At 36.3% G+C, this 22483-nt stretch overlaps 1 protein-coding gene across 1 annotated transcript in view; it reads left to right on the top strand.

The window, feature by feature from the left end:
• The window catches only part of LOC126095633 (A disintegrin and metalloproteinase with thrombospondin motifs 12-like), a 318265-nt gene that overhangs the window by 204244 nt on the left and 91538 nt on the right, over positions 1–22483 (top strand). The window contains exons 9-10 of the mRNA XM_049910397.1: positions 12985–13194; positions 18715–18820. Coding sequence (XP_049766354.1) covers positions 12985–13194; positions 18715–18820 — 316 coding nt within the window. The remainder of the gene's footprint in view (positions 1–12984; positions 13195–18714; positions 18821–22483) is intronic.

Below are 22483 nucleotides of genomic sequence, written 5' to 3' on the forward strand. Positions count from 1 at the left end.
CCAAGGAGGAAAGAAGACTAGGTTACAGAAGGTTAGAAATGAGGAGCAGGTCATGCAGACCACACATTAAGAAGGAACAATCTGTTTTGAAGATAAAGGAAGACAAAGATCTGCTTTAAGCACTAAACCTAATGTAGTAAATGTGCTAGGAAATCAGTTATTTTGAGAAATTCTGCTGCCTCCTCTGTTATATTGAACAACCACTGTTTATCTTATACTGATTCTTTGAGTACCAAAATGACCACTGTAATATTTATCACAGAAGAATAGTTACATATATGCTGTAAGAATTGACCTGTTAATGATGACCATAGTTACTTGGCATTGAGGTAACAAGATCTTCCAGAAGTAATCAAATACTTTATAGAAAGAGTATCTAATTTGGTATATTTTAAATTTCTTTTGAATTCCTAGTTTGTGCTCAACATCTTGATTTATGTTTGATCAGTAACTTATTGAAGACATTTGTGTTACTGTACAGAATCCCACTCTGAATCCAAGAAAAGTAGGTAAAGACTAAAACAAAGTGACCACTGTGTCTTGTATTATAGTGGTGTAAATATAAACTATTGCAGTTTTTTATCCCATTAGCAACAAATACCATCGAGGAATAAATGTACTCTAGAGTGAGTGTAAGAATTCCAGGTCTTTGAAGGGGCCTCTGAAAAGTGTGTGTTACCTACCTTAATCAAATTTCATATCACCCTTTCTGCTGAACAACATGGAGTAAAATTCTGTGAAAAATCATCCACAGCTGCATATCAGTAATTATATAAATAATTCATTAATATATTATGTTCAAAAAGTAATGTAGCAATTTAGGAAAATGATTTAGGTCAAAAAGTTGTTGAAAGTGGCCTCCATTATATGATTCACTTAACTGAATATGATGTTGCATACTCTTAAACATCTGTTGTAACAATGGATGAGGTATTATAACAACACATAGATCAATTTCAGCTTTCAGTAATAGTGTGAGGGCGAGTTTTGCAAGTAGCATCCTTAAAGTATCCCTGCAAAAAAGGTGGAGATTAATCAGGAAACTGAGGGGCCACAACCCCCTTTGATCAAAGTTTTCCATGAAAACACTGCTCTAAGAAAGTCATGTCATTTTCAGTTGTATAAGTTTTATCATTGGCCTCATGAAACTACGAGTTCTATAGCTAGTGTACAAGCACAGTGTTTACAGATAGTTGCACTATCTATACATAGTGCTCATCATTCACAGTGCCATGAAAGAATGTGATGAAGACTGGCATACATGATACTACACAGAAACAACAACATTTTCATGCATACAGAGGGGATTCATGCAACTGATGTGGATTTTCTGTTGCCAGATGCGCAAATTCTGTGCATTTACATATTGATCAAGATGGAAGCACATTATGTCAGACTGAAACCAATCATCAAGTTTTTCCTCATCTGGAATTACTGATATAATGATCCACTGACAGAAAACTACAGCACTTATGCAATGCCCTGTAGGCACTGTCAATGGAGATATCAGACTAGTTAGTTAGGCACTGCACAGATCTTATGGAACTTGAAAGTATATACTGCTTGCATTTGATCGATATTCCTTTTATCAATACTTACACTTGACCACTTTTGGCTGTATCTGCTACATTTCCTGTAACCTGCATCTGGTATATTTCCAAGATGACAGATTTGTTTGGTGCTTCCATATTATATTTTCCTGTGAAATATGAGCTTAATGATCTGTCAGTCAGGTGGTTCATAAGTCTTCTTCTTCTTACATTCTCTGGTTGTTGACTGCTAGATGTTTTGAGAGAACTTCAGATAACTTAGCATGCCATCATTGAAGCAGATATTCAATTTTATGTATATTTATTATCACTGTCTAATTTTTTGATGATGATCAACTTTGTATGTGAATCTTCATACTTGTAGTAAGACAGATATGGAAATGACATACAGTTTCAGATGTCTAACAAAATTTAACTAATAGCTGTTCATAATTATTGGGTGATTGACTTGATGTAACTTTGATAAACATGTGATATGTTAATGCAGTTTACAACAAAATGAGCAAAATTAAATTATGTTCAAATCAATCACACAACCCAGGACCTGCAGGAAATTGTGTGAAATTCCTAAGAATGCAACGGGATAGAATTCTATCATGGGGCTCACATATACAGTACCTTGCAAGTAAATTAAGTAGCCTAGCATTTACAATTAGATTAGATTAGATTAGAGTAGATTTACTTTTATTCCAATTGATCCATAGCGAGGAGGTCCTCCAGGATGTGGAACATGTCAGAAAAACAACAATACATGGCAAATATTTACAACTCAAACAAATAAGCTAATGTACCATTCCACAGGTCCCAAGTGGAATGATCGTCATTTTTTAATGAACACTATATGAAAGTCATTTTAAAAATATCAATGCACTGAATTTAAAACAAAAAAGTTTTTTATTTATTTATAAGGTAATAAACATGTAATACAACTACTATAATACTTATTTACAATGAACACATCACTGCACTGAAATGGTGCAGAAGTTAGATTGTACTTACACACACACATATATATACACAAATCAGTTGGTTTTACTGAGAAATTCATCAATGGAGTAGAAGGAGTTGGCCACCAATAAATCCTTTAGGCTTCTCTTAAACTGAATTTCATTGGTTGTTAAGCTTTTTATAGCTGCTGGCAAGTTATTGAAAATGTGTGTTCCTGAATAATGCACACCTTTTTGTACAAGACTAAGTGACTTTAGATCCTTGTGAAGATTATTCTTATTTCTAGTATTGATTCCATGAATTGAGGTGTTGGTTTGAAAAAGTGATATATTTTTAATGACAAATTTCATTAAGGAATAAATATATTGGGAAGCAGTAGTTAGTATCCCTAGTTCCCTAAACAGGCTTCTGCAGGATGTTCTTGAGTTCACACCACATATAACTCTTACTGCACATTTTTGTGCCTGGAAAACTTTAGCTTGGCTTGATGAATTACCCCAAAAAATAATCCCATATGACATTATGGAATGAAAGTAAGCATAGTGTGGCAGCTTTTTCATTTTTATATCCCCTATGTCTGACAAAATTCGCATTGCAAACAGAGATTTGTAAAGACGCTTCAGCAGTTCTGTGGTGTGCTGTGCTCCTCCCAGTTGAATTTATTATCAAGCTGTAATCCCAAGAATTTAACACTGTCTACTTCTTCTATCTTCTTGTCATCGTATGTTAGACATATACTCGTGGGACACCCCTTACAAGTTCTGAACTGCATGTAGTGTGTTTTTTCAAAGTTTAGTGACAAAGAATTGGCTAGGAACCAGTGATTAATGTCCACAAATATTTTATTAGCTGATCTTTCTAAGACTGTGCTTGATTTGCTATTTATTGCAATGTTTGTATCATCGGCAAACAAAATGAACTTGGCATCTGGTAATGTTACTGATGAAAGGTCATTGATATACACAAGAAAAAGTAAGGGCCCCAAAATGGAACCTTGTGGGACCCCACATGTAATTAGTTCCCAGTTGGATGATGCCTGATAGCTTGATACATGTCTCATTCCTAATAACACCCTTTGTTTCCTGCCAGAGATATAAGATTTGAACCATTTTGCAGCATTTCCTGTTACACTATAATACTATAATTTACTTAAAAGGATATTGTGATTTACACAGTCAAATGCCTTTGACAGATCACAAAATATACCAGTTGCCTGCAATTTTTTGTCTAATGAATTAAGCACATTTTCACTGTAAGTGTAGACAGCCTTCTCAATATCATAACCTTTTAGAAATCCAAACGGTGACTTTGACAGTATGTTATTTGAGATAAGATGGTTATAAAGCCGACTGTACATTACTTTTTCGAAATTTTTTGAGAATGCTGGCAACAGTGAAATTGGGCGGAAATTTGATGCTATTTCTTTATCTTCCTTCTTAAACAGTGGCTTAACTTCAGCATATTTCAGCCATTCAGGAAATATTCCACTGATAAATGACTGGTTACACAGATAGCTTAATATGTTACTTAGCTCAGAATCACATTCTTTAATTAACTTTGTTGATATTTCATCATACCCACTAGATGTTTTTGATTTTAAAGATTTTATGATGGGCATTATTTCTGTTGGGGTAGTGAGGGTCAAATTCATATTATGGAAGTTGCTTGAAATTTCTGGTCTTAGGTATTCCATAGCAGCATCTACCAAACCTGAAAACCCCATCTTTTCGGTAACAGTTATAAAATGTTTATTAAAAAGTTCTGCAACACTATACACATCTGTCACCAATGTATCATTTACTCTTAATGCTATTTGTTCCTCTTCATGTCTGGTTCTACCGGTCTCCTCCTTCACTATATCCCATATTGTCTTTATTTTGTTATCTGATATGACTATCTTTTCCTTGTAATATATATGCTTTGACATCCGTATTACAGTCTTTAATATTTTGCAGTTTTTCTTGTAATGTGCTATAGCATCAACATCGGAACTGTTTCGGATTGACAGATACAGTTTTCTTTTTGTTTTACAAGATACCCCTATTCCTCGAGTAATTCATGGCTTTTTTGTAGACTTTGCTCTAACCTTGGTAAGTTTTGGGGGAAAACAGTGTTCGAATAAGGTAAGCACTTTATTAGCAAAAGTGTTATATTTTTCATTCATGCCATGAGCACTGTAAACATCAGTCCAGTGAATGTCTCTGAGGAGTGTCCTAAAATAATCAATTTTTGGCTTATTGATTACCCTCTTGAGCTCAGATTTACCAAATTTATATCCTGTTCAGTATTAATACTTAACAGAAGGAACTGCATGTCATGGTCTGAGAGGCCATTGACTATTGGTTTTGTAATATAATTTTGTTCATTGGACTTTTCTGTAAAGATATTATCAATGGCTGTTTGTGAGCAAGTGGCTACCCTAGTGGGGAACTTTACAGTGGGAATTAAGTTGAATGATAGTGTTACTAACTCGAATAAGTTCTTATTGCAAGAGTCTTTAAGGAAATCTACATTGAAATCACCAGCAACCACTATTTCTTTGTTTTTGGTTGTTAAAAGGGTCAGTACAGCTTCAAGGTGGTTTACAAACAGATTAAAGTTACCTGCAGGTGCTCGATATACACTTAATATTATGAAGGATTTTTTGTGAAATTCTAATTCTGTTGCACATGCTTTCATATGCTGTTCTAGGCAAAATTTATGAATGTCTATGTTCTTAAATTCATGACAGTTCCTAATGAATGTGGCAACTCCTCCTTTCTCCATTTCTGATCTACAAAAGTAAGATGCTAACCTAAACCCTGTAATACTTAAAAGTTCTATACCAGTGGTCACATGATGTTCAGAGAGGCAGATTATGTCACCTGGGTTTGAAGACTCTAATTCTTCTATGCAGATAGTTAATTCATTAATTTTATTTCTCGGTCCTCGAATATTTTGATGCAATAAAGATAGCTGACATTTCACATTGACTGAGTTAAAATTTGGTAGAGTTATAATATCTGCTGACTGTTGAAAATTCTTAACCAATAGCTGTTTATGCTGATGTAATAAGCTGGAATTATATTTTTTTATTTCTTTCTCAAACTGAAGGTTTGTCTCAGTTCTAACCTCTCTTAAAATTTGCTTTCTTTCTGTCCTCTCTACCCTAAAAAAGGGTCTTTTCTGAACCCTATAACCACTGGTATTTTACCACTCATGACAATGCCTCTCCTCTTTAACTTTCCTGCTATTTCCCCAGCCAATTTACCCTTCCCCTTCCTGTTGAGGTGAAGGCCATGCCTAGTATAATCCCACCTACAATGAGAATATTGTACATTGCTACCAGTATGGGTGTAAAAAAGATACTATATCACAGCTACCTTGAATCAGTAATGAGGTACGGAATTGTATTTTGGGGTAACTCAAACCATATGTGTCCAGTATTAAAACTTCAGGAAACCTTCATTAGAAATATGTACAATGTAGGGAAAAGAAAATCTTGTCGCCCACTCTTAAAAAAATCTGAGTATGTGAAGTTTTCCCTCATTACATATCTATGAGCTGATTATCTTTGCACATAGTGACCCTGATTTATTTTTAGCAAATCATTTTCAACATGATTACAACAGCAGAAATCAAAGTAATTTTATGCTTCCCACCCAATATTTAAAACTTTATGCTCAAACTCCACAATACGTGAGTATGAATATTTATAACAAAGTGAAAGGAAGAGAATTGCTCAGTATAAATTTAGAAACACTGAAAAAAAACCTTATACAAAAAACTAAAGCAGAAATGTTATCATTCAGTAAAAGAATTATTTTAACCTGTGATGAGCCTAAAAAATGTGAAAATAGTGAAAGAAACAAAGTACTTTCACCAAATACATTGATTAAAAACCAGTCAAGTACGAAGTCTCGTAGTAACAAGCAAGGATATACCGGTACTATAATTAGCAGGGAACATACATATCATGAGAACATGACAACCTCAAGCAAGAAGAACAAAGAAGATATCTGAATGCTCTCAGACAGTCATGGAAAGGGCTTAGCTGGTATCATGTGTAACATGCAAACTATGTTTAAGGTTAGTGGAATAATGAAACCCTTGAGTGAAATTCTAAAAAACTGTGAACAATTTTTGGAGCCTGGAAGAAACTGTTTAATAATCGGTGGTGCTAATGACGTTTGTAGGAATGAGGGTAAACTCGCCACAAGATCGTTAAGAAGCACACTACAGAAAATTACAAATGTGGACTTCTATGTTGCAAGTATACCACAAAGACATGATCTCATGGAAAAATCTTGTGTCAACAAAGAAATTGCTGTTACTAATAGAAAATTTGAAAAAATATGTCGAAGCTTCCTGAATGCCACATATGTGAATGTACCATCTTCAGAAAGAAGTCATTTTACCAGGCATGGGCTACACAGAAATAAACTTGAAAAAAGCATTCATTAGTCAAGAAATACTTAACTGAGTGTTAGCAGTTGAAGACAAGAATTGCCCTACCATACCACTACCACCATCACTACCACCACCACCCATCACAGCAACTGAAATTCTCCAACATAAAAATGAAGATTTAGCAGATGTAGTTTCATCTCCTTTATCAATGCTAACGAAGTTCACAGAAGGGTGTACCTCTTCTACACCAGCAGCAGAATCTACTACAGTTGGACAAAAATCATTGCAAGAATATTCACCATTAGAAGATGAAACACCATCCACAGCACCACCAGCTGAAGAAATATCTGAAGGCAACATTAAACTTCGACTCAGAAGAAAAACAGCTCCACCAACACATCTCCAGGATTTTTTATTGGCAGGCAGCATCACACAAATAGTAAGGTAAATGGTACACCGAAATCAAAAAATAAAAATAAGTTAACAGTTTTCTATCAGAATGTACAGGGTTTAGGCAGCAAGCTAGGTGAAATAGAAGTCCTCCTAAATGACTATTTAAAAGAAACTGCAGTCTTGTGTGTAAATGAGCATTGGCTGAAAGAGACACAGTCATGTACTGCTGTTATTCATGAATTTGAAATGATAAGTATGTTTTGTAGTGTTAATAGTATGGGTGGTGGTACTTGCATATATGTTAGGACAGGTCTTGATTCAAAAGAAGTTAAATATAGTAGCATAAAATGCATAGAAAAAGACTTTGAATACTGTGTTAATTTTAAAACTAACTGCAGTAAACAACAACAACAGACCAATCTGTTCTTATCTTCTCTAGTAACAGAAGTCACTAGATGTTTAAATGGGTCTGAAACAATAATTGATCAAGTATTTGTCAATAAGAATAAGTGTGAGCATATCACTGAAGTAATAGAGACAGGGTTCTCGGATCATTAGGCAGTCACATTAACATTATATAATATATCTATTAAGGATCCAGTGGTATATGAAAAATACAGAGAGAAATGATTTGTAAATGAAGACAGCATAAGGGTTTTGATCACATGTTAAAAATGTAACTTGGGACAAAGAATCAACCTGTGATGTAGATAAAAAATTTGAGTCATTCCTAGCAAATTATTGGTATTGTTATGATATCACATTTCCTATTAAATGAGTCAAAATTCAAACCAAAATAAAGACGTGGGTAACACAGGGAATGAAAAAATCTGCAGACACACTACAAAAGTTAAATAAATCTGCAAAAATACTGTTGCATTAAAACTGTATGTGAAAATTCACAGGAAAGTATATAAAAAAGTTATAATAGAAACTAAATAATGACTCATATATCAGGAAAGGTACTAACAAAATAAAATCAACCTGGGAGGTAATAAATAGGAGCATAGGTAAACAAAAAAGTAAAAACAGCATTCTTTTAATTAAAAGTGAAGGGAAACCAGTTGAGGACCCACTACAGATAGCCAACATATTCAACACACATTACAAAAATATTGCAACAAAGCTAATTCAAGAAGTATGTGATTTCAACTCCAGAGTGCAACTACCAATGAATGATGATACCATGTTTCTATTCCCTGTTACTGCATTAGAGGTACAAAATGCCTTAAATCAGTTAAAAAATAAAATGACATGTGTCTGTGATGGGATTCCAGGCAAAGTAATAAAGAACAGTGCAAGATACATAGATTACCCACTTGCTGACATGATTAACATGTCATTTAGCACAGGACTCTTCCCAGAAAAACTAAAGAAATCGATTGTCAAGCCTAATTACAAGAAGGGTGACTAGTCTGATGTTATCAATTACCTGCCTATATCATTGTTATCTGGATTTTCAAAAGTAATTGAAAGGGTAATGCATGAAAGACTATCTCATTTTCTTAATAAAAATCAAATTCTAGTCAAAGGGCAAAACGGTTTTAGGAAAAATAGGTCAACTGACACAGCAATTTATAACTTTTTATAACTGATCATAAATTCTGTAGACCAAAATGAATTAAACTGTGGCCTGTTTTTGGACCTGTCTAAGGCTTTCGATGTCATTGACCATAATTTGCTGCTCAGGAAACTATATTGCCATGGGGTCGTGGAATAGCACATGATTGGTCCAAATCCTATCTTTCTAATAGGTATCAGAAGGCAGAGATACAGCATGTGGGTAAAGTCTACTCATCGGCATACCGAAGAGTCAGGTATGGTGTGCCGGAAGGCTCTGTACTGGGGCCATTGCTGTTCTTAATATTTATAAATGATTTGCCAAGCCATTTACCAATAGCAGAGCCGGCCACGTTGGCTGAGAGGAACTAGGCGCTTCAGTCGGGAACCACGCGACTTCTACGGTCGCAGGTTCGAATCCTGCCTCGGGCATGGATGTGTGTGATGTCCATAGGTTAGTTAGGTTTAAGTAGTTCTATGTTCTAGGGGACTGATGACCTCAGATGTTAAGTCCCATAGTGCTCAGAGCCGTTTGAACCATCAATAGCAGATTCTGTATTGTTTGCTGATGACACCAGTCTATTTGTCAAAGCTACGAATGAAACTGACTTACTGGAGAGAGTCACAGTAGCCACAGAAGAAGCAAACATGTGGTTTACAAACAACAAATTAATTGTTAATGACAAACAAAGTAAATTCTGGCCTAACTGTAAAACTTGGGCAGTGTAAGATAGAGCAAACCCCCCCACACTAAATTTTTAGGATTATGGCTAGATGAATATTAAATGTGGGAGAAACATACAGAAATGTTAAACAAAAAATTAAGTCAGTATTGTTATGTTCTTAGAATACTAAAAAATTCTTGTAGTGTTGATGCAGTGTTATGTTCATACTTTGCACTCATACATAGCACACTAAGATATGGTATCATTTTTGGAGAATACCAGTTTGGCCAAACACTCGTTTGTGCTTCAAAAGAGGGTAATAAGGATAATCAGAGGTACAACACACAGAGAATCATGTAAAAAAATTTTCAAGGAACTACAAATCATGACTCTACCATGTATCTCTATATTTATGAAAGTAATCCCAAAGAAAGCAGGTGTTGACAGACGTGAAAATTACAGAACTATCAGTTTAATAAGCCACGGCTGCAAAATACTAACACGAATTCTTTACAGACGAATGGAAAAACTGGTAGAAGCTGACCTCGGGGAAGATCAATTTGGATTCTGTAAAAATGTTGGAACACATGAGGCAATACTGACGCTAGGACTTATCTTAGAAAATAGATTAAAGAAAGGCAAACCTACTTTTCTAGCATTTGTAGACTTAGAGAAAGCTTTAGACAATGTTGACTGGCATACTCTCTTTCAAATTCTAAAGGTGGCAGGGGTAAAATACAGGGAGCGAAAGGCTATTTACAATTTGTACAGAAACCAGATGGCAGTTATAAGAGTCGAGGGACATGAAAGGGAAGCAGTGGTTGGGAAGGGAGTGAGACAGGGTTGTAGCCTCTCCCCGATGCTATTCAATCTGTATATTGAGCGAGCAGTAAAGGAAACGAAAGAAAAGTTCACAGTAGGTATTAAAATCTATGGAGAAGAAATAAAAACTTTGAGGTTCGCCGATGACATTGTAATTCTGTCAGAGACAGCAAAGGACTTGGAAGAGCAGCTGAATGGAATGGACAGTGTCTTGAAAGGATGATATAAGATGAACATCAACAAAAGCAAAACGAAGATAATGGAATGTAGTTGAATTAAATTGGGTGATGCTGCAGGTATTAGACTAGGAAATGAGATGCTTAAAGTAGTAAAGGAATTTTGCTATTTGGGGAGCAAAATAACTGATGATGGTCGAAGTAGAGAGGATATAAAATGTAGACTGGCAATTGCAAGGAAAGCATTTCTGAAGAAGAGAAATTTGTTAACATCGAGTATAGATTTAAGAGTCAGGAAGTCTTTTCTGAAAGTATTTGTGTGGAGTGTAGCCATGTATGGAAGTGAAATGTGGACGATAAATAGTTTAGACAAAAAGAGAATGGAAGCTTGTGAAATATGGTGCTACAGAAGAATGCTGAAGATTAGATGGGTAGATCACATAACTAATGAGGAGGTATTGAATAGAATTGGGGAGAAGATAAATTTGTGGCACAACTTGACTAGAAGAGGAGGATCACCAATTTAGTATTGGAGGGCAGTGCTGAGGGTAAAAATTGAAGAGGGGGACTAAGAGATGAATACACTAAACAGATTCAGAAGGATGTAGGTTGCAGTAGGTACTGGGAGATGAAGAAGCTTGCACAGGATTGAATAGCATGGAGAGCTGCATCAAACCAGTCTTTGGATTGAAGACCACAACAACAACAACAACAACAACATGTTTTATGGAGGCACACCAGGAACATTCTTTGTTAAACAATCAAGTTCATAACTACAAAACAAGAAATAGAGATGACTTTCATAGAGAAAGTCACACAAAAGCTATGAATCAAAAAAGTGTGCTTTTTCAGCCAAAAATCTTATTTAGTGCTCTGCCAAAGGAAATTAAAAGTATACCAAAATTCCACATATTCAATAAAGAACTTTAAAAAATGTTAATGAGCAAGAGTTTTTATAGTGTCAAGGAATACTTAAATCACCAGCATTCAATATACAGTAGCTTATTTCCTTTGTCGTAATGACCCAAAATGCTCATTGAAAACTAAATTATATTTGTCTATTATTCTAATTTAGCATATTAGGAATGTTGTTACACATATGGTTTCATGTTATATATTACCCTTATATTTTATTTATGGACATATAATTGTAAATCTCTTCATGTCGTATTTTCTATGTAAGGCAATGTATGACAAATCTTATATCATTTTTTTAATGATGAGATACAAGGAGGGACATATAATTGTAAATCTGTCCATGTCCTGTTTTCTATGTAAGGCAATGTGTGACAAATCCTATATTGTTTTTATAATGATGAAATACAAGGATGCTAAGTAAATAAATGAAGAACAACCTGAAAATTTGAGCAGGAGGGAGCAAGTACTTAGGACTGTTGATTTTTAAAAGTGTGTTACATTTTAAGAAAAATTATTAGTTGCATATTAATTACATATCCAGTACAGTTTATGATGTTAATAATCTTATAAGAAAAATTGTAAACCAGTTTTTGTGATTTGATGAGTATTTTGTACATAAAGCCAATGACTTGAAATTGTATGTTATGAGACAATAAACATCTATTCCATTCTTTATATTACATGCTTTAAATGCTAAACCAGAAATGATAGTGGAAATGTTGATCATGAACTGCTGTCAGGAGCTGCACTGATATCTTGGGGCTACTCATTTGTTGGTATCATTAAGAAGCGGGTACAGATTTCCTTATATTACATAGAGCATAAGCACTAAAATAGCTTTTGACACTTTCTAACATGACACTAGAAAATGTTTTTCTTTTTACATATTCCTAAAAAAGTATTGTACCAGTAACAAGTCTAATACATACTAGAATAAAATTTCACAATTGCGTGTGAGAATGCCTGAACAGGAAGCTCCTGCATCAACAGCAAAATATTCCCAAGATGAGTGAAAAATATTATGCTTATATAATAAGTTTTACCTAGATGACAGTGGTTGTAGAAAAATACATAGATGTATCAGTTTGCTACAATAATTAGTGCTGTAGCTTATTTTTATTCAGATTTTGTATGAAAGTAAACTCAAGAGTGTAAATATGTTTTTTTCACTCACTTAGAAATGTGTACAGTTTAATGGTTAGGTCTACTGCAGTTGTTCCTGGTAACATAAATGTTATTATTATTACTAATAAACTAATAGTGCATTAATAACTTACCATATTTGTTTCATATGATCCTCCATATTTATTTTTGTTGCATGAATATTGTAATAATTAATCTGTGAGTTGAATATTCTGTGAAATAGTTCTCCTTTCCAAATTTTTAATCTATTTTTACTACTTTACATCAAGAAAGGGACCGAACAAATTAATCAATCAGAAGTAACTTTAAAATAAGTGTTTTCATGTTTGCCAAAATATTGTGACTCACTTTGTTATGTAAACAGAACAATCTCAGAGCTGCTACAAACCAAGTTATTTAAAATAAATTTTTGTTCTATAGTGGTGTCAAGATCGCAAGTGTGTTGAAGTTGGAGATCGACCTGATCCAGTAAATGGCGGGTGGGGGGAATGGGGATCATGGAGTGAATGTACACGCACATGTGGTGCTGGAATTTCCACCATTGAAAGAGAGTGCAACAACCCAATTCCTAAATTTGGCGGGAAGTATTGCCTGGGAGAACGTCGTCGCTACAGACTCTGTAACACACAGGTAAGCAACATAACTTATATTATTGTATAAATACCAAACATTCTACAGTGCAGTTTGCTATTGACCAACTGCATGTTACTCTGTTTCATACTCATGCTTTACATTTTCTTTCAAGATGTATTCTTTGTTTTACTACTTCATTCCTTGCCAATTCCTGGTTAGGTCTTTCCTAGAAAGATGTCAGACTTGGAATTGTAATCTCTTGAGGCAAAAACAATCTCTTCTTATAAACCAGTTTATAAGTAGAGAAGCCCATTCACCAAATAACCCTCCAGAACACGTATACTTAATAACCTCATAGGACAATAGTTCACTACAGATACAGTGTATGACGTAGTCATGTTGCAAGACAGTTACAGTACAGTTCTAGCTAGCGTAGTAAATAGCACAATGAGTATGAGTAGACTGAGGGCAACAGCATATGTAGATGGCATGTCACAGGTGGCACTCGGTGGTATCTGCAAAGCAGGCAGTCCCTCAACCGCAGTGTATCTCCATGGTGGTCAAACTTCACAATAATGGATGTGGAGTGACTGGTATGTTGTATGTGCCAGAGGTACAATGACGGCCAATGTCGAAAATATTGGCTGGTGCCCAAAATCTAGGTGGAAGCCCGATGGGTTACTACATTCCTTCTTCCATGGGGAAGCAGTGAGCTACATCTCGATTAGTTGATCCCCAGCTGGCGAAGCAGCCAGGCAGCACTCTGAACCAGGATGAGGACGATGTCTGTGGAAGCCTCGGATGCCCCCTCTGGTTTTACCAGCTCCCAATCAGCACAGACAGGAGTGTTTGGCTAGAAGGTCATTGCCTGGTGGCACAATCGGAGTCTTAGTGACTTGAGTGCTGGTAGCTGAGGTCACTCCGTGTCCAAGTTGGGATCTGGAACAGAAAGGAGCTGCAGTGATGAGTTCAGCGTCAGCAGGCCAGTACCATGTCTGATCTTCTTCTGACATCTCGTCCCTCTCAGGCAGCCTATAAAGAGAGGGAGATGAGGGATTGGCTGGAAATGGTGAACATAACTGAGAACTATATGGCAGGAAGAGCTCAGGAGCAGGAGAGGAGATAGCAGAGGGTCCGGCAGAAGAGGAATGAGAGGTGGTGTTGCCACGGTGTGTGTCTGCCAGAGGGCTTGGACGTGGCAGCAAGTTGGTTCCTCACTGCAAGCAGTGCTGATTTTGATGGCATGTCACTGCCTAGTCACCCATAGCCAGAGTGAACACATGGCATCCCAGCTGCTGCCAGACGATCATGGAAATCTACTAGTACTGACATCCGAAGGCCACAACACACAGGTACCTAGCTGGAATTGTGGAGACTGTGCTGTGGGCAGTCTCACAGGCACTGGCAAAATGAGATTTAGGAGTGTCTGGAGCTGATGGCTATAGAAATGTTTACGTAGGCACTTCTCCCCTGTCAGTTTCAACCTACAGGAACTTGAAAAAGGGTTAGTGGCTCATCCCTTTCAGAACAAAGTGCTCTACCAACTGAGCTACACAAACACCACTCACAACCCATCCTCACAGCTTTACTTCCACCAGTACCTCATCTCCTACCTTTCAAACTTCACAGAAGTTCTCCTGCGAATCTTGCAGGGCTAGCACTCGTGGGAGAAAGGATATTGTGGACACATGGATTAGCCACAGCCTGGGGGATATTTACAGAATGAGATTTTCGCTCTGCAGTAGAATGTGTGCTGATATGAAACTTCCTGGTAGATTAAAACTTCGCACCAGACCGAGACTCAAACTTGGGACCTTGGCTTTGATGGGCAAGTGCTCTACTAGCTGAGCCGCCCAAGCACAACACAAGGCCCATCTTCTCATCTTCACAGCTTTACTTCCACCAGTCCTTCATTTCCCACCTCCTAAACTTCCTGAGTTCAATTCTCAGTCTGGCACACAGATTTAATGTGACAGAAAGTTTCATATCAGTGCACACACTGCTGTAGAGCAAAAATATCACTCTGGAAACATCCCCCAGCATGTGAATAAGCCATGTCTCCACAGTATCCTTTCTTCTAGGAGTGCTAGTCCTGTACAAGTTTTGCAGGAGGAAAAAAGTGACGTTTGTGATGTAGGAGATGAGGTACTGGCAGATGTAAAGCTGTGAGGACAGGTCGTAAGTTGTACTGGGGTAGCTCAGTTGGTAGAGCACTTACCCCTGAAAGCCAAAGGTTCCACGTTTGAGCCTCGCTCCGGCACACAGTTTTAATCTGCCAGGAAGTTTAATATCAGCACACACTCTGCTGCAGAGTGAAAATATCATTCTGGAAAAATTTCCCTACTAAGTCATGTGTCTGCAAAGTCCTTTCTTCTTGGAGTGCTATCCCTACAAGTTATGCAGGAGAACTGTGAAGTTTGGAAGATGGAAGATGAGGCAATGGTGGAATAAAGCTATGAGGACAAGTTGTGAGTCATTTTTGGGTACCTCAGTTGGTAGAACACTTGCCTGCAAAAGGCAAAGGTCCTGAGTTGGAGTCTCAGTCCGGCTTACAGTTTTAACCTGTCAGGAAGTTTCATAACAGCGCACACTCCACTGCAGGTTGAAAGTCTCATTGTGGTCTACTGTTTGACACCATTGTGAGAGGAAGTCCTTCTATAGTGAAAATTTTGTTGAGCACTGTGACTCCAGCCTCCACACTGAGATCATTGTGAAAGGAAGTCCTTCTATAGTGAAAATTTTGTTGAGCACCATGACTCCAGCCTCCTCACTATTGTGGACTGACAGTTGACCATGAACGGTAAGCTTGAGCACATATTGAGGACAATCGTCCACATGGTACCTGTGAAAGGGCCCACAAACTCAGCGTAAACCGTTTCCTTGGGCAAGGGTGTGTCATCCAGAGTGAGAATGTTTGGTAGGAAGTGACTTGCTGTTGTTCACACTGATAACTGTTGCAGACAAGACATTTGACCTGATGGTGTATACTCGGTCATTGAACAAGGTGCTGGGTGGACAGTTTAGTTCACAGGTCACCTCAGTGATCTTGGTGCAGCAGCCACAAGAGTTCTGGGTACAGAGGAGGTTCTGGCAGGACCACCCAGATAGGCAATTGATCCATGGTTAGTAATATAACTCTGTCCACCAGGATTAGCCACCAGTAGTGGAGTTGACCAAGAATGTAGTTCAACCAGCCCTGTTGTATGATGGACACCTTGAACATGCTGGGAAAAGCATCCTCTGCCTATAGAGCCACTTCATCCAACGGAAAGCAAAAAGTCTTGCCTTGGTTGAACTCCATGTTGAAGCCCATTGGAAGATGGGACAGGGCATCCACATTGTCATGTTGAGTGGTATAGTGGAAGTGAATTTTGTAATTGTAACTACTTCATACGAGTGCCCAGCTCTTGGATTGGTGGGCTTTCCTCTTGGGTAGCTTTGCTGCAGGGCTGAAGAGGGAGATCAATGACTTATGGACCATGATGAGGTGAAACTTTATTTTGTAGAGAAATACATAACATTTCTTCAGCACAAAGATTATTGTGAGGACCTCTTTTATGATTTGTGAATACCTCTTGTTCGTGGCACTGAGCATCTTCAACGCAAATACGATCAGATGCTCAGAGCCATCTATTTGATTATCTCCCAGGACAGCCTCCAGGCCCTATTCAGAGTTGCCTGCCACAACAAGTAGCTGTTGACCCAGTTGAAATGTGCCAAGACATGGTGTCTGCACAGTTGAAATGTGGTGTGAAGTGGTACTGATAGGAAGACCTGCTTCAGTGTTTTGAACACCTTTGCATATGCCTCCACCAATACACAAAGCACGCCCTTCTACTGCAGAATGTTAAGATGTTGAGCAGATGCACAACTGACACCACACCTGAGATAAATTTTCATTAGGACATTAATTTCCCAGGAAGGACTGGAGCTCCTTTAAATTTATGGGTTAAGGAAGTATGATGACTTATTTGACCATCTTCTATGTGGGCTTAATACCTTTTGGAGAGTGATGTGGTATAGTGGAACGTTTGAAGAAAAAGAGATTTTTCAAGATTGCTTCTGAGGTCTGTGGACTGGCGGGTGTGGAGCAGCTGTCCCAGGTTTTGTAATTGTTCTTCCATTGTAGTCCCCATCAGCTCAGTGTCTTCTAAATAATTTATGCAGCCTTGAAAATCATGCAGCAGTTGCTCGAGGAACCTTTGAAAGACTACTGGGGCACTGTGAAATGTCCCCACTTCTTTGGAAAGCATTCCATTTACTATCAATGTGAGGAGAGGGCTCTTCACATGTTAAATATTACATTGAATAGTAATTTCTACACTTACAGAAATAGGCACATAATATTTGTCTCCTCTACCAACAGATAAAATCCGGCAAAGCTTAAAGAATTGTATTTATAAAGCCAATTCTCTGTTGTTTTATGTTTTGCTGGTAAAGTCAATACTTACCTTAAATTCCTTGGGATGTAGATTGCTCCACTAACAAAGTAAATCCTAGCTCTTATTGCAGCTGGTCCTCCTATATACAGAGTTATCATAATTAAACTTCCAAACTGCTGTAGAAATAACTCCACTGGTCAGAATGATGTCAAACTGCAACGGAATATTATCGGAGAAGGGGGAAAGCATATGGCAGAAGAAAAATAAATAGTTACAAAATGTAGCAATAGATGGCACTGTAAGCATCATAATTTAATAGTGGTCGACTACAAATGACAAATGAATCGTACAACAATGCCTATGGTGAACATTTGACATTAAACAAACTGGAACTACTTAGTGTGCAAGGGTGTACAGGTCTGATACTGTTAGTTAAGTAAGCCTATCCACCATGGCAAGGTCATATCACATTCGATGGGAAAAATCGGTTTTTAACTGTCCTGATGCTAAATACCAGATAAAAAGCACCACTCACATTTGTTTTTAATTGTCCTGAGGCCAAAAACCATATAAAAAACATCAATCAAATCAAATTGGATTATTAATTTCCTTATGACTAGTGCAAAACATGTTCAATATCCAGGTAAAGATCTTTCCAGTCTTCTCTAAATTTTCTATATTTCCGTAAAATTTAATTTCTATGTGACCAATATTGTTGCTGTTTACTTTCCAATTTGTACATTTTCATCATTTCTTTATTAATTCTGTTATCCCAACTGTTTCTTTTCTTTCTTGATGAAATGTTCTAAAGAACATCAGAATGAGGATATTTAAGTAAGCCTCAACCATGAATGACTTGACTATCCATTGGAACATCCAAATGTTTGTAGCTTTTCATCTATTCAATGATTATATCATGAATACATAGATTTACTTAAAAATAACCATAACACAAATGTTAATTTATTGTATACAACCTTCTGGTCAGTCTTGTAGCATCGTTTTGGAAAGGGAGAGCAAACTCTTTTACTACATGTGTAAAAAAACTTTTACAGTTATGTGAATGTTTACATTCCATACATAAATCACAATATAAGTACCTATCAGTTATAAAATACGTTTGACTGGAATGAAGTCAGTTGCTCAAAATTTCATTAGTTCTTAGTTCTGTAAACTGTTTTGTTATATTTTGCAGCCTTGTCCTGAAGGAGAGCCAAATGCCAGAGACTTACAGTGCTCCCAGTTCAATAACAAAACATACAACAACAAAGTGTACAAGTGGGTGCCATATTACGACAAATGTGAGTGTTTGAAAAAGTAAATTAATTAATAACAAAGCTAATGAAATAAAACTATTTTGTCTTTATTTATTAGAAACTTATACTCATGCTATGTTGACTTGTATACTTGAAGTAGACTTCATTTTCCAAAATTTTTGAGAAGGTGATTCATTCTGGAATAGTATCTCACCTGATCAACAGTAATATGTTCAGCAAATTACAGTTTGGATTTCAGAAGAATTGCTGACTCACGAAATTTCACAAGTATTAAATAACAAAATAGTACCCATTTACATTTCTGTGACTTATCTAAGGCATTTGACTGTATGAATCACAATATTCTGTTAGATTACAAGATTCATGCGATTGATGTTGAAGCCAAACAATGGATACTGTCATATCTTACCAAAAGAATGAAGGAAGTTTTACTTAGTAATTCAACCAATGTAGTCTGGGGACATTAATCTGACTGGGGTAGAAATAACATATCAGAGTCCTCAAGGCTCAACCTTAGGTCTGCTATTGTTCCTCATATATGTAAACAATCTTCTGTCTACTATACAGCAAGCAGAATTAGATCTTTTTGCACATGACACTAGTATTTTAATCAATCTGAGCATACACACAGCAACAGAAGGAATGGTAAACAAGGTTCTTAAACAGGGTGGCAATTCTTCTAGAACACCTAGAATTATCAGGGAATTCATTTTATCTGGAAAAGTCAGGGAAACCTCAGGGAATTTTGAGAGTTTCATAAATCCTCAGGGAAATCTAACCTAGCATTGAAATTAAATTTTATTCAGTTTTATAAATCACAAATTTTAGCTTACTTAATATTTGAAAGTGCGTTAATTATATGAATATTATCCCATATAAATTATTGATGTTTAAAAACTATGGTTAATCTATTGCTTGTGGCTGGTAAATAGAACTGGGAGGAAAGAAAAGTCATCATTGTGTTATGCCCCCCCCCCCTCCCCAGTTTATCAGGAGTTTCTTGAAACCACCTTCCTCCTCACACCTGGGATTCTCAGGGAAATTTTTTTTCCAAGTTTGAGTAGCCACCCCATATTATTGACTGGTTTTCTGAGAATGGTCTTGCCCTCGGTTTTAAAAAGACACAAAATGTTCAGTTCTCCAACCCAGGGATACTACATCCATCATGAGTATAACATAAGGTGAAGAAATAATAAATAAGATGGAAACTTTAAAATTCTTAGTTCAATATTAATGAAAATTTTAACTGGAAAAAAACACATTTTATAACCATGAGAACAACTTAGTTCAGCCACTTTCACACTTAGAATCATTTCAAATATTGGGGAGAGACATATCAGTAAGTTGACATATTCATTCTAATGTTATATAGAATAATGTTCTGGTGTATCTCATCTTTTAGAAAGAAAGTCTTCAATTCTCAAAAAAGGACTGTAAGAATAATATCTGCTGCTCACCCACAATCATGTTGGAGACATCTGTTTAAGGAGTTGTGTATTCTGACAACTGCTTCCCAGTATATTTATTCCCTCATTAAGTTTGTTGTAAATAATCAAATGCAGTTCAAAAGGAACAATTATGTACATAATTACAATACCAGGAAAAATGACTTTCATTAGTCCACATTAACAATGTCTTTATCACAAAAATGGGTGCACAGTGCTGCAATTAAAATTTTTGATCACGTACTGAGTGATATAAAATGTCTTAAAATTTGAAAACAAACTGAAAAAGTTTCCCCTTGACAACTCCTTCTGTTCTACAGAAGAATATCTATTATTGGGTGGGTAGGAACTACTAACTCACATCTGTATAGTTAAGAACAATAAGAATAATAACTTATAAATGATCAATATGTAGCTATGTTTCCAAAGTAATCTGTGATGTGAATGTAAAATTATTCCTTCCATATCATTATTATTTATTGTGCAAAAAATCCATTGAACATGAAACTAACTAATTGAACCATGTGGAAAACAAAATAACTTTGTGACTCAGGCAGAACATGGAATAGTACTGCCACAGTTAAATAAGAAATCAGACATGAAAATGGTCTCTAAAAATTTGCAACTGCTAAGCTGTTCTCTTGAGGCCTTATTTCGAATTTTGTTAATGAAAAGGATGAAACAGATAGCATAAAACAAGAGGTCACGCACTGCAAAGGTATACTAAAAATCAATTATCTAGAACAGATAGTAATAGGGAAATTGAACTGTCTGCAGACAGCCAAGGGCAAAGTATAGTTACTGAATTTCAGAGTAAAAGCAGTCAGACTTTAAATTAATAATGGAGCCATCCATGATATTCAGTGGAGCTAGAGGAATAAGTTGAGAGAAGATTTCCTTGTTTTGTGTCTTTCCAATGGGATCAGATCATGCTGCAAGGAATGAAAGAAAAGCTTTTTAAATCTTGCTTAAAAGAGGAATGTATGACCTGAGAATAACAAATATCATTGTTTTTTTGAGTGCCACTTTCTTATAAGTTGGTGTAATGACCCAGAATATGCAAAAACATGAAGATAGGAAATATTTGCAGGCAGCTTGAAAGTGCAACATTTGAGGATATAAAGAATTTGGGGAAAAGATTCCACACTAAAGAATTTGGGGAAAAGATTCCACACTACACAGTATTTTCAAATAAATAGACTAAGGAAAAAAAACTTTAATTACAAAGATTTTAGAAGTAGTAAATAAGATCTCAAATGAGCAAAGTGATGCTATAGAGGCATATCTCTCATGGATAGAAAGTATATGTTATCTGGAGAATCAAGTCTAAAATCTGCCATCATTGAAGCTTCACTACTCCAACCCAAATGTGAGATTTCATTAGAGCAAGGAAACACTCCCATTGTAACCAGGAGTCCAGCCTCGAAGGCAGAGGCAGAGACAGACACAACGGTCATGTGTGTGTGAGTTGTGCTTGTGTGAATGTGTGCATGTTTTCTACTTGAGAAGAAAGCCTTCTGGCCGAAATCTCAAATGTATAGCAGTCTTTTTTTTGTGCCTATCTGCCACTCAACATCTCCTCTATATGGTGAGTAGCAATCTATCAGTTTTACAATATTCTCTATATATAAAAAAGAAATTTTGCTACAGGAAATTGTATAAATTTTATAAATGTCCTAAGCAATGAGTCCTGTGTGAATACCAATGATGTATATAATTCCTTCTCTTCAAATTTCATGGGGTATATTGAAGTGTGCTTTCCAAAGAAGCTGTCAAGAATCAGGTACAATGGCAAAATAAATGCAACTTCCTGAATTACATCTGCCAATAAAAATTCTTGTAGTACTCTAAAAAGACTAAGTTTTAAAATGAAAACATCCACAATGCCATATTTCAAAGAACTTATTGAGAATTACAAGAAAGTATGTTGAAAAGCAATCACTGAGATAAAATTTATAACTAGTGACAGCACAATAAGACAGCCTAATAACAGTCGAAAGCTATTTTGGAAATTGTGAGCACTCAAACAGGGTAGAAATGTGAAGAACAGGATATAATTTTTAAAATGCAGAAAATGTTAACATTTAAAAATGTGTCAAATTATGTAAACAACCAGCTGACAAACCCTGCACTGCCCAGGTATTCATGTTGCCAATTTTCTATTAGAAAAGAAAACAAAAAATGAAGTACATTTGTAGTGAAGTATCAAAAAAATTTCATTTTCATGTTTTTGTAAAAACAC

This window comes from Schistocerca cancellata, chromosome 8 (genome assembly GCF_023864275.1).
Source record: "Schistocerca cancellata isolate TAMUIC-IGC-003103 chromosome 8, iqSchCanc2.1, whole genome shotgun sequence".
In the NCBI taxonomy this organism is placed as follows: domain Eukaryota; kingdom Metazoa; phylum Arthropoda; class Insecta; order Orthoptera; family Acrididae; genus Schistocerca; species Schistocerca cancellata.